Genomic DNA, 14606 nt, shown 5'->3' with positions numbered 1-14606 from the left:
TTTGAATTAAATGGAAAAAAACAAAACAAAACAAAACACTCACTTCATTTTAAAGTGACTTTGGCCACATGTAAACAGCAAACTGACTTCAAAATAAGAAGTCAAACCATTTCTGATTTAGCACCTTTGGTGTAGCCTACAAAGTGTGACAACCTAGCCGCGTGACAACTTACCCCGCTCTCCCCTGATTCGTGCCGTCGAAATACAGTAGCGACAAACTTAACCTCTGGCCATAATGTGTTCATTCATGGCCACCAAAAAAGTCACATTTTGCTTCATTATATGAATTCGTGACCTTGATCTATTAACTCATGGCCACATGTTATTATAAAACCCTATAGTCACGTTAGAGTCTTTGTATATGTGTTGCGCCTGAGAATACAAGCGACTCTGATGATACTCTCTCCATAGTGGATGTTATGGAAAGCCAGTTTAATGGGAAGTTTTGGGGAAGAAATTCAAGGCTGTATTTCACCCCCCCCCCCCCCCCCCACACACACACTCTGACACATAAATGTGGCACAGCTCGGAAATCCACTTTAGTCGGTGTACGGTTTCCCTGTTCCTCATCCTCCTCCTTCCCCGCATCTCATTATCCTCCAGAGCGTCTCTAGGTGATTTAGCGCCGCCAGTCTGGAGCAGGTGTTCAACATGGCGAGCTTGGCGAGCGGATCTCTCTCTCTTACACTCTTCACCTGCCTCGTTTTCACAGCTTTTCTGCGTCAAGGTAAAGACCTGAAAGTTTACACCATTCGGCTTAATGCGTTTGTGCGTCAGTGAATGGGAAAGCGCTAATAAAGCCATGTTATGGCAGAGAGGTAAAGAAGCCGCACTCGCGGATTCGTTTAATTGCGGTCTCTCTCTCTCTCTCTCTCTCTCTGTGTGTGTGTGTGTGAGTGTGCGCGCGCGCGTTAAGTGTTATAAACAAAACGCGCTTCGCTTTGTTTTTGTTCAGAGACTGTTAGTGCTTCGAGTCTTATTTATCAGTGTTTGTGGGATCAAACTCCGGAATGGATTCACTAGGGAGATAATGAGAGTAACACAAACTCTATAAATGTGCACTAGTGATGTTAGTTGGTGATAAAAGTCGTGTGTAAAATAGTCATCGTTTGTACACAGTGTTACACTACGGATCCTGTCCGGATTTTTGTTCCCTGATATTAAAGTGAACAGTCATGAGAGCGTTTGCGCCTATACGCCCCCCCCCCCCCCCTTTATCATTATTCACGCATCTGTGCGTTGTTTTTATTTTCTCTACTCCGGATCCACACACACACACGCACGTTTACAATGTGACGAGGGTTTCACTGATGTGTTTTCTGTCCCCATGTGGATCCGACGGACACCAGAAAACCCCCTTCTCCATTGTAGTGCACGATTCACAGCATCAGTATAAGTGGACTTGTGGGATTGCTCTGGTTTGGCATGTAATCCATCAACAGGTTTAGTGTGAGACTCCAGCTCTGAGTGCAATGTGACAAGGAAACCTGATTTACCAAGCACTATGAGCTGTACCTCTGTCTGTGCATCCTTGACTGTATAGAAGCTACAGTTTTATTGACAGTGTAAAATATCATTCATTGAGGAAATATGTGTAACATTGTAACAAAACAGTAGAATGAAGATCGTTATACAACAGTTAGTTGCGGTCCACTAATCTGAACGGTCGAGTAGCGTTCCAAGAGCGCCTATATTTCCTGTAACCGCACTGGGACATTTCAGTGTGTTTATCACTCCGCTCGTCTGTGTTCGCCATGTAAAATTCCACTTCCTAGTTCGAAACGGTTCCCACAGTAGTGTTAGAGACATCGTCGGCGGACAAGATGCTTTTTCAGGAATGTACCTTTTGACTTAAAATACGAAAGCTCGCCAAATGATGATGAAAAGGAAGCAGGGATGGAGTTTTACCAGAAGCACCTTTAACCAGGCCCTCCAGGATTTCACGATTTTGCGATCGTAGAAATGAATGCAAAATCAAGGAAACTGCAATTTGTCAAAATTTACTGGAGATTTGGGACGCGTCAAGACGCGTCATGTGACATCATCACAGCACACATTCAGCCAAAGCCCTCTTCGATTCAAGTGTGTGAGTACAGCAAAAAGGTCTCATTTACCAACAAACATCTGTGAAACACTGTGCAAAACAGTTTGATGTAATTGTGATTTCATAGTTGCAATTGTGTAGTTTTCAGCAAAAAACACAAAACAACAAAACACTCAGCAAATTGCATTGCAAACTTTTGGGAAAAAATTAAAAGCAAAATCAAGCATTTTTCGTTGCAGCAATCACAAAAAAAAACAACTCTGTGAAATCCTGTATGGACTGTTTAACAGGGATGTACAAATCAGTATGAGCTAAGTAGAAAGCTACTGTATCTATGCTATAAAGTGAGTGTAGCTTCTTTAGGATCTATTTCTGCTAGCGGTGCAAAGATAAACAGAACATTTGGGATGCGTCCGAAATCGTGTACTGTGACAGTACCTATTGCATTCGATTCAGTACCTACTGCTTTAATACAGTATGTATTGATCAGTATATGTATGTAGTATGAATGCAATCCGGACATACTATGTTCACTGTGTTGGCATTGTCATGTGGTCTACAACTTAAAAGAGCCGACCCGCTGCCTTCCGCCATTTGATTCTGACAGCTCTTCCGCGCCAGTCCCATTGCCTTATGGGATAGCGCAGTATGCATTGTTTCCATACTGCAGAATCTCGGCAGAAGCATTAGGTCATCTGGGTATCTCTCGCCTACTGTTTTATGAATATTGAGAATTCTGACAAACTACCCCTTTGGCGTACTGCTTTTCACCTACTCTATAATATTGTAGTAGGGATATTTGAATGCAACCTTTGTCTTTTTGATGAAATATCACTTACTTGATATTCATTTCTTGTTTCTCATAGAATTGTTGTTTAAAAGCAATATTGCACTTCTGTAATCATGTGGTTATACTCAATATCGGCACAGCTGTGATTTGGCTGTAGGCATGAGGCCTCAGGCCAGCTGCCATAGCTACTTATGTATAACCACAATCTATAATTCAGTACTAATTCAGTATAACCACACTCTTGCTCAATTATCATTGCTTAAGTAGAATGCCACTGAAATCAAAATTGGTATATGTACCCGCTGTAGTGTTATAGACAGCAAAACAATAGTATATCGACAAAAATATTTTTTGGTTTATATTCTTGCTTTCATTTTAGCTATAGTTCACCTCTTCTGGGAAAATACTGAATTTTTATTTATTTATTTTTCTGATGACTCATCCTGTTCTTGTATTATGTTTGTCCATTTAAATGCTCCCTGGAACATGTATGTCCCGCCCCAGACACCTCATTAGCAGCAAACATGGTTTATCTGAGCTTTTGGCTGTGCATATTCCTGCACACTGTTTCCTTTTCCAACCATCATTCCGTTGAGACAAAATGATTGGAGTCTATTCATTTTGAAGAAGGTGGAATTTGTGCAAATTTTTTTTTTCAAGATTTTTCAAAGAAGTGTTTATGACTTTAATTTGAAGTAATTCATATCACAATCATCTTTGCTAGCTGATTGCTGCTATTCTTGCAAGTACCTTTTGCATAGGAACTTTTTCAAAAATTTACACAAATTGGATGTATGTAATTCAATGTGTGTAAATTAACATACTTAATAAAACCGAAAATCTAACGTTAGGATGATGATAGAATTAAAATAATTTATTTTAACCATGAAGAACTCGAGAGAGATTTTTTTTTCATTTTGTTGGAAAAATAAATCTGTTGGACTACAATTTATTTGTTTCTGTTTTATTTCTTGCACTGCTATAAAAAAGAAATCAAATGAAAATCCAGCACTTTTGGGAAACTCCCCTCTTCTGAAAAGGGATCAGAATCTAAAGTTTATCTAGAAAGTGAAACTTTTGGTTCTGAATATAGTATATTTTAGAGAAATATTGTTTTAAAAATACTATTTGTTTGAATGTTTCCACTCATGTGATTGTGATGAGGGCAAAGTATCTGATAATGCAGTGGAACAAAAACAGTGAACTTTTTTTTTCTGTTGAGATTCTTATTACTAGGATTTAAGAGAAGACATGTTACAAATAGCAATTCAGCCCGAAATCTGAAAAATGATTGGCGTCACCAAAATTGGTTGTTTCTACCTGTAGTGTCTTGCCGTAAATAGTGATGAATAATAGTACTCCAATACAATTTATTTATACATCTTTCTGTAATATAATATAAATCTTTTATGCTGTTTTAAAGTGGCATGAAGGAAAAACAGATTAAAATGAACTTCTTGATATGTGAAAGCCAACACCAAAAAAATAAGTTTTTCATATAAGTGCTTTAAATTGTCTCTGCTTCCTTAAATAAATATTTATTTAAAAAAAAAAATCCTTATGTTCCACCCATTAAAGTTGTGAATATGGAAAGCCTAAAGTATTCCATATGCTTTTTTCGTTTGGAGAAATTCCAGCTGGCTTGTGTTAGAGTAGCTGTAGCCTACACGGATTAAATGGTTTCAGCTCAACTGCTCTGTCGGTTTCATCCAAAACTGTTATTATTATATTATTTGTTTTTGAAGGGACCCAGTAGAGCTAAATTGTGTTCTAACATGGTAACTAATAATATAGTAAAAGGTTTTAAACTGATCTGCAGTGTTTATAGTGATCATTTTCTTACTAGGTCATTTCTTTGTTCATCATCCAGCATAAATCAGTGTAATCAAATATATCACACGGCATCACATTAAACATTAATGTGTAATCGCTATCATTAGTTGTAAACCAGCCTAACATTCATTTTTATTAGTTCCATGTCATACATTATTTCTGATCGGTGCAGAATGAGAATTGTATCAGTGCAAGTCTTCAATCACCCTCCATCAGTCTTGTATTTTATTAACAGCATTAGGACATGAAGAACTGAAAAATGACACATTACAGTCCATTAACACAATGCATTAAAGAAACTGAAGAACCCTGGTAATAAGAAAAGTCCAGTTATCTAGGAATCTGCTAAGATCTATTAACAATGTCTGAGTTGTAACAACATTTTTTTTTACATACTATTTAGATGAAGATCATTTGAAGAAGTCATTTATTTTTCTATTTAAAGAGGTACAGTTTTAGCTCATTAGGTTTTAATTATGCACTGACATATAACACACTCTGTAATTGCTAAATAATGGACATTAAGTATACTACTGTACAGTGCGATCATAGCAGATGCTAATGTGGCAGAGGTGAGGGGTATTCACTGCTAACTTACTGGAAAAATTAATTAACATTTTTTGTAGTTGTAGAAACAGGCTGAGAAATTTTGGGGAAATTTAAATATTCAGTTGATCCACATTTCTAAGCATGAGTTATGCAAGGAATAACACATGACAGACTGTCCTGTTATACAAAAATAATGCACACCAGGGGGGTGTGATGTGGCATGACGTGCACATGGAATGCCGTTACGCCCCTCAAGTGCATTATTTTGTGTAACAGCACGGTCTGGAATCTGTTATTGTTTACATATCTCATGTTTATAAATGTGGATCGACTGAATATTTAAAATTTGCAATTTCCTCAAATTGTATAATTTATTAATGTGCAATGGTTTATAGTTAGATTTAATGGTGCGGAACATCTGAGAGTCAACTTAGTTCCTGTTCTCACCTACGTTAAAGGTGTGATAAACAGTCATTCTTTCTTCAGCCTCTCTCTCTCTCTCGCTCTTTCTCTCTCTCTCTCTCTCTCTCGCTTTCTCTTGATTTCTTTCCCTCTCTCTCTCAAAAAACGCAGCTTGTCATGTTACACAGAAACCGGAAAGCGTAAACTCCTCTGTTATGAAGACTTTCCTGTGCTGATAAACTTTGCAAAACACAGTGACTGTTACAATACACTTACAACCAAGAGTCCATAAATGTTAAATAAATGTCCATCCATCTTCTATACCACTTATCCTCTTCAGGGTCTTGTGGAAACCTGGAGCCTATCCCAGGGAGCATTGGGCACAAGGCAGGGTACACACTGGACAGGGTGCCAATCCATCGCGGGGCGCGATCACAACCCATTCATACACTATGGTCACTTTGGACATGCCAATCTGCCTGCCATGCATGTCTTTGGTCTGGGAGAAGAAACTGGAGTACCCGGAGGAAACCCCCACAGCACAGGGAGAACATGCAAACTCTGCACACACGGTGGGAACCGAACACCCGACCCTAGAGGTGGGAGGCAAACATGCTAACCACTAAGCCACCGTGTGCCCTGTTAAATAAATGTCTCCTAACAAAAAAACCCCACCACCACATCAACAGCTATAGGTTTTCTTTGTTAAATAACAAAACGTTTATTAAAAATCTGCTTATTATTAGTCTTAAATCATTTGTGGAGCTTCGGCCATGCAGATCCCTGTGTATGAGCTATGGAAAAAGTAACGTATTAGAACAAGCGCATAAATATTAACTTGTCATTCATGCTACAACCGGAACTACTTTCCAAGCCGTGCTGTATACGGAAATATACAACTTCTAACCAGTCAGAATCGAGCACTCAACCGTGCTATAATCTCATTTGACTTTTATTATAATTTGAATATGAGGCACAGAGACTTTGAAACAGCCAAAATGGAAAGTTAGGTGAAAACATACTTTTTATTTAAATAGTTCTAATTGGAGTGCATGCCTGTGTGAAATGTACTTAATATTTTTTCATTTTTACATTGTAATCATTTTATAATTTTTTTTAATATGATAATTTTTATTAATTCTTTTGTGTTTTTCTTCCCCCCCCCCCCCCCCCCTTTCAAACCATGGCAGCCACACAGTTTTTGAATTGACAAAAAAAATCAGTCAGTTTTATAACTGTGCTTTGGGGGTTTCCTCCAGGTACTCCGGTTTCCTCCCCAAGTCCAAAGACATGCATTTCCACAAATTGTCTGAAGTGTGTGAATGTGTATGCAATTGTATCCTGCAATAGTTTGGCACCCCGCCAGGGTGTCTGAGTTCCCACATTCCCTGGGTTAGGCTCCAGGCAACAACCCTGTGTAGGATAAGCGATATGGAAAATGGATTGATGGATGGACGGAACTTAATGCCTGTTATTAATTATGTTATAGCCATGATTAACAGTCATTTCCTCACCAGCATTTCTTCACCATCTCTTTCCCTCTCACAAAAAAATGCATTTTGTCATTTTACTGTGAACCCAGAACACATAAACTCTTATGTCCTGAACACTTTACTTTATTGGGAAACTATGCAAAGCTCTAACACCCGAGACTTCTTCAATAAATGTTAAAGTGAAAAGGAGCGGTTACTATGTTAGGAATAATTGACTATGGTTGACACCTCGGGTGTGTATTATTTTATTATATATATATATATATATATATATATATATATATATATATATATATATATATATATATATAAGTAAACGGCCCGGAGTCAACTATTCCACATATACCACAGTTACCACACCTCAAGACATTGTTCAGATGTTTATTTCAAGACATTTCTCAGGTTTCTGTCCTTAAAATGCTCTTGTGTGTGGAACTAATTTATTACGCATCCCATCTCAAGCCTCCATTGCTAATTCCAAAACGTCATTTTAGAGCTATAACGGAGGCTTGAGCCATTGAGATGCAGTTATTGGAGAAAGAGAGTGAGAGTTCACTTTTTTCCTGTTTCATGCTGATGATATAAAAATAGAACAAATAAATGTCGATAAGCCTACTTGTTCACAGGGTTTTTTGTTTTTTATTACTGCAGAAAATACAACGAATAAATAAGTAAATATTGATAATGGCTTATCACATGTGCTCTCTTTTGTTTTCTTTCTTTCTCTTTCCAATAACTGCACATCAATGGCTCAAGACTCTGCTTCGCCTTGTGGCCGCATTACCACCTCGTGGCTGCAATAACACCTCGGGTGCACATTATTTTTCTAATAATTCAACGGCGAGTCGTCAGTTATTCCTTCTGTATCTCTGGAAAATCGTCATTTTGTTTGTTGTTAGCTCCGTGTGCTGTGGTGGACAGTAGGCTAACTTTTCCATTATTTCATTTCACTTGGCAAAGTGATATGGAACTGTAATGTGGTCAAGACCTGACTGGAACTACTTTTACTGTGCATTTACTAAAAAATAGTTGCACACCTCAGAACGTTTGTCAGCCAGTCAGAATCAAGAATTCAGCAGCGCTGTGTTATAAAGAAACAAAACATATTAGAATGTGTGCATTAATATTAATCTAAAGCCATGCTGTTAAATAAAATAATTTACACCTTCTAACCAATCAGATTCAAGGATTCAACTGTGTTGGGGTATAAATATGTTTTCACCGTGTGTGCTGGTCAATAAAAATACATTAATATGATATTCAGCATGATATCCTGATCATATTTAATATTCTGTGCTGTTTCTAATAAACTAATATAATCAATTATTGAAAGAGTTGCAATATACTACACCTAATATGACTTACTGGTGAAATCGAATCCAACACTGAATTAGTTTGTGTCATATGGAAATGTTATGAATTTATATCTAATTGAGTATCTTCACATATACTTCACATTAAAGTATCCATGAAAGGAATGCTTCAGTCTCCTTAGTAATGAAAATGTTAGCTATGTGTTATACCATGACATATAAACTTTTGCTCTTCGTTCACAATGACAGTTTAATCACAACTGAGTTTAATCTCTTTTCATTCAGCCATCTAGCACACACAGAGCCCAGGACCTTGAAAAACATACATGTTCTTCAGCTTTTAGTGAGTAACCTCACTACTAACCACTTCATTTAAAAATATGAGCACACGAGCATCTTAAGGATTGATTCTTCAAAAGGAACAGCATTAGCGTATGGTTGTTTGTGCAGTTATTGGGACAGAACAGAGTGAATTAGATGAGAGGCAGCAGATGAGATGCAGGCTGAAGGGACAGAGAATGCTTCATTCATGACAGTGCTTGGATAATGAGACTCAAATATGATGAGAGGACGAGAGTTCATGTCTGCTACGATAAATATGTCATTGTTTCTCTCTGCCCTGTCTTTCATGGAAGGAGCCCACTGTCTATTTTAGTTACTCACTGATTAAATTTTGGCACCAACCAAGAAAGGAACAGAGATCAAATTATGTTGTTTTTCAGGGCATCCAGTGGATAATAGGCTATTTCATCTATCCACAGAAAACAAATAACAGTGGTGCAGTGTTGCACTAACACCAGCGCCACTGATGTAAGCTTGTTCACTTATGAGAGATGTTTAATGTGCTAGAGATGTTCTTTAAAGTTCGTTATCAAGTTTACTTTCAAGTTAGTTACCAGCTTGTTGCCTGTAGATGGCATTCAAAAAAGAATGCAGTAATGAAATCCGATGCTTTTATTAACGTGCTTTGACTGGCTTTCATGTTCAGTTCACTGGGTTTAACATTTCATTTTAATCATATTTTTTTTAATGCAGCTGAGGTTAGTTTTGTTACACTTCTATATCTCATATCAACACACTTTATGAAACGCATTGAAGGAATACATGTACTCTGTGAGGGTGTATGAAGCTCAGCGTGATGTGACCCACTTAGGAACTGGTGACACAACCCCAGTAGTCCTATTTAACAATTTCAAATCCAAAGAAAACACTTTAAGGCCTGTGGGCAAATTCATGAACTGTTTTTTTTTTTTTTTCTGATGGCCAGAACAATTTCTGAAGAGGATTTGTTTGGAACAGCTAGGTAGGAAATGAGTCAAAACACTGATGTTTTGGATTGGGTAACATTTCTATTTTCTAAATCTCCAAAACAATTTGTGCATTCTTCTTCTTCTGCTTCTTCTTCTTCTTCTTCTTCTTCTTCTTCTTCTTCCTCTACTTATTGTTGTTGTTGTTGTTATTTTTATTATTGTTAGCTAGAGGGATCCATTGACTTTATAATGGCTTTATTAATGCTTATATTGGATTAAATATCTAATATATATATATATATATATATATATATATATATATATATATATGTATATATATATATGTTTATCTGAAATTTGCTAAATTTTCGAGAAAATTAAGAAATCCTGAAGGATTTTCTATATAAACAGGTCTGACCCACCAGAGGGATGAGTGTACAGTCTAACGTGTATCGTCCATTTTTAAAAGATGGCTCAGATCAGTCTCAAAAATGTTTAAATACATATTTATTATTTTCTTTTTTTAAAATACTTTTCAGAGTAGTTAATACACCCACTTTTTATAGGGACATGTGTACCCCTGCTCATTTATGCAATTATCCAGTCAGCCAATCATGGATCAGCAGCACAATGGATAAAATCCCACGACTGTCGTGGCAGGGTAAGAGCTTCACTTAATGTTGACATCAATGGGGAAAAGGGGAACAGGAATCTGAGGCTATAGTGGGCAAAGCTTCACCAAAACTAGACAATTAAAGATTGGAAAAAGACCAGATGATGTTCTTCAATCTTCAACAATGATGGTCTTCTTCAGATGATGTTTTTCAGTTTCAGTGAGCCTGTACCCACTGTAGCCTGAGATTGTTGTTCTTGGCTGACAGAAGTGGAACCTGATGTGGTCTTCTGTTGTTGTAGTCCATCCACCTCATAGTTCGACATGTTGTGCATTCTGAGATGCTTTTCTGCTCACCACGGTTGTAAAGAGTGGTTATTTGAGTTACTATAGCCTTCCTGTAATTTTGCACCAGTCTGGCCATTCTCCTCTGACCTCTCTCATCACAAGGCATTTCCACCCACTGAACTGCTGCTTGCTGGCTGTTTCTCACAGCATTCTGTATAAAGTTTAGAGACTGTTGTATGTGAAAATCTCAGGAGATTAGCAGTTTCTGAAACACCCAGCCTGTCTGGCACCAATTACCATGCCATAGTCAGAGTCATTCAGATCACATTTTTTCCCCATTCTGATTTTGGGGTGAACATTAACTGAAGCTCTTGACCTGTATCTGCATGATTTTATGCATTGCGCTGCTGACACCTAGGAGTTAATACAGCAATTTTGAAATCGATATTCAACCCAGATAATTTAACTACAGTCTTAAGTGCTACTCAGACAGTTGTTTGCCAAAAACAGCCATGTCTCAGTTTCATGCGATTCTGACCTTGGAGTTAGGCTTATTTTTGTTAAGTAATATTGGCTCGAGTGCCTGACAATTTTTGTGCAATGTAAATACACATAAATATTGTAGAATTACAATTCAATGGAAATATTATTCATATCATTAATATCATTATAAATTAACTACCTAATTAACAAAAACACCAGCACAATTTACACAAAAACTAATATTTCATAATGAAAGCATGGAAAAAATACAATGAGCACACACATATTACGATTTCATGAGCTCAGATTCAGAAAGACTTTTATTGGCCAAGTAAGATTTCATTTACAAGCAGTTTGGACTTGGCAGTTGTTTCATTAACAAAGACTAAAGTGAAAATAAGCAGTGGATTAAACAAGTATCTTGTTGACGCATTAAGTTGGGAGTTTTATTTTCTATGTTGGTGTAAAAAATTAAAAGACGAAAGAGTAAATCTTTTTGTGACTGTTTCAGTCTCTTCACTGTTTTCATTCCTATATAAGCTTCACTCATTTTGCTGTTGTTGGTACAAAATATTAGTTTATTTTTATTTCATCAGGTTATAAATCAGATATGCTGTATATATTAGATGTTTATTTGATTATTTGCTTTCTTTGTATTTATATATTACATATTAATCTCAACTGTATTTTTATTTTTGCCTTGCTCTAACTTCTGAATATGAGCCCTTACATCTAAATCCATTTGGATGAGTTTGTGTTGAACATTATTTTGATGCTCTCATGCCTGTGAGATGAAGACGAGTTGTAATTTTGCAACACTCAGTTTAATATCTGTAGCAAGATCTAGCAGGAGACCTACTACTGTTACACTAGAAGCACTTGAACATCAAATCAAACAGCACCAAGTGAACACCAAACTATAGAATATCTAAAATAGCCTATAGAATTGAATAAAACTCTACAGCATTTCGTTTATTTGGACCTTGGCACATACAGGCAACAGCTCTGTCCATTCAGAATGGCTTCAATTTCCAGACATTTCTCCTGTTCTTCCTCGTGGACTTAAAGGATTCCCGCCTGTTGCCGCTTCACTGCTGTTTTAAATCAGCTGTCTCAAAAGGGGTGAACACATAAAGTATTTCCAAAGAAATCCACTGGCTTTGCTCACACATGAGCCCTCCAGGAATAGTACTAGGTCTTGTTCCACTATTACATCAGTCTTTTTGGAATCTTTAATGTGACTTGCATTAACACTTACTGTCTTCTTGAACAATAACTGTAAAATTGATGTGTTCAAGTTGTTATCAGAAATGATAAATAGGCAGCTTATATTTTGCAGTGTTAATGCTTGAGTAAGTGCAGGGCTGATTGGAGACGTCTACAGACAGTTGTCAAATCAAGTTTTTAGGGTTTCTCAAAGGGTGCTTTCAGGTACGCATTGTTAAGTCTGGTTGCACTGAACCCTGCTGCATTTTCCTGCTTGTTGTGGTTCGGTTGCACAGGTATGAACACAGCAATTTCACTCCGGACCAAAACAAGTGGCCCAAGACCGTCTGAGTAAGGTAGATTAAGTAGGTCTGAGTTCCCAACTTAAACACGGTTCATTTGCAGTAAGAAAGCAGTTCGACCCTGAATCGACCCAACTGCAAGAAGTTAACCAAACGCGCCATGCATTTTGGGTTAAGTTTTTTTTTTTTTTTTTGGTAACTTGAGCTGCGGTACAAACAGAGCTATAGTGCTGCGTAAATGTCATGTGTTCTAGATATGGGCTGTTGAACAAAAAGAGAAAAAAAAAACATTGTATGTGATACAGAAAATGTTTTAAACTAGTTAATTACCTAATCACCTATTTAGATCTGTGTTATCTGTCCTTATTTGTTTTTTTCTTTCTTTATATGCATACTTGGCAAAGGTTTTGTTTAGCTTTTCCATAGTTGTCTTTGAATGAAAGAAAGTGTTTTTTCGAGTACATTTTTTCAGCTCTACATGCCCTTAGCCAGTAATTTTTGTTTCTTTTTGGTTCGTTTCATTATCTGCAGTGGGCTTGCAGACGTAAGCAAGGGAATACTGGTCAAAAAACCCTGCACTTTTAATTACTTTTTAATTATCATCACCATTAACATTATTTACAAAGTGTTGGATTTGACACTTTGGTGCAGGTCTGTTTAATCTTCTTGGCTGAAAATTGTCCTCCTAACACATTTTATTTCACATTAATGAACTCTAAACATTCTCCATTTACTTTGACAAAGCGAGGGCATGTGAGTCAAGAGCATGTGAGATGGTTGAAGAAGGAAGGGCTTTTAGGAAATGTCAGTTAATTTTGGAAAACATTGGCACAAATCATTCCAGATTAATATATATCTCATCTCCTGTTATACTGCCCAGAAAAAAGACTGATCTTTCATGGGATTAGATTTGTGACAAAATTATTGAACATAACTTTTCAAGAAATGAACAAAAAATATATAATGAGAAAACAAAAAAACACTCTGAAACTGGAAACAGTGAACTCAGTGGCATATATTGGTCTTCAAATAAACACGGTAAACATGGTCTTCAAATAAACAGCATTCTTTGTTAACTGTTTTCTAAGCTTTCTTTTCACTAATCATGGTTCATGAATGCGCCCCAGAGTTTTCATTTATGCTTTCAAACTTTTTATTTACGCTCTGCAAGTGTGCGTTCGCTGTGCTGGCACAAATCTCTCATGTGGGTGGGGCTTAACAGCAATTTACTCTCATTGTCTTGTGGGATTTGGACAGACAGCTCCCTGACCAGGACGTAGAGACTTCTGTGTCACGAATTTTGGAGAGTACTCTGGATGTGGTTCTCTGTATAGTTACAGTGTTTGTACTTTGTATTGAAAATTACTTACTTACTTATTCAGTATATTAGTTCGTAATTAATATTTGAGGTTTGGGTAGTCTCATACAACTATTTTTTCAAGATGAACTCTGAGGAGTGGCACGGAGCGTTGTCATCATTGTCATCATCAACGTCAAGGTCTGCACTTCTATAACGCTTTTTTTTCCATTATCCTCCTCCTCCTCAGCTGGACACTCGAGCTGTTGATCCAAATCTCACTAGCCAATGAGAGTAAATTGCTGTTAAGCCCACCCATACGAGAGGTTTGTGCCAGAACGGCAAATTTAAACTTGCGGAGCATAAACGAAAACTCTGGCGCCACAGTCATAATCCATAATTTGTGAAAAGGAAGTTTTGAAGTTTTTTTGTTCACAAAAAATGCCGTTTATTTGAAGACCAAGTTAAATTTTTGCCAGTGAGTTCACTGTTTTCAGTTTCAGAGTGGTTTTCTTCTTTCTCATTGTATATTTTTCTTTGCTTGTTGAAAAGTTACGTTCAATACATTTGGCACAAATCTAATCAAATAATCTTTTGCCATATTTTTGAGTGATAACTCACACTAGCTAATTCACAAGGTTGAATTCTGATAATAAAATATATAATCGGAATAAACCTCACTGGATATTGTGACAGCATAATATCATAAAAGGATGGTAATATCGTTATATCGCACAAGCATA

General features: G+C 37.0%; 1 protein-coding gene across 1 annotated transcript in view; it reads left to right on the top strand.

Annotated features, from left to right (window-relative positions):
- Window positions 1-564: 564 nt before the first annotated feature.
- Window positions 565-14606, top strand: part of cadm1b (cell adhesion molecule 1b) — a 207219-nt gene continuing 193177 nt past the window's right edge. Inside the window, exon 1 of the mRNA XM_053646293.1 lies at window positions 565-727. Within this exon, the coding sequence (XP_053502268.1) occupies window positions 652-727 (76 nt within the window). The 5' untranslated portion in view covers window positions 565-651. The remainder of the gene's footprint in view (window positions 728-14606) is intronic.

This window comes from Ictalurus furcatus, chromosome 17 (genome assembly GCF_023375685.1).
Source record: "Ictalurus furcatus strain D&B chromosome 17, Billie_1.0, whole genome shotgun sequence".
Taxonomy (NCBI): Eukaryota; Metazoa; Chordata; class Actinopteri; order Siluriformes; family Ictaluridae; genus Ictalurus; species Ictalurus furcatus.
The sequence above is the reverse complement of the archived record's forward strand: the minus strand, read 5'-3'. Positions and strand labels throughout refer to the sequence as shown.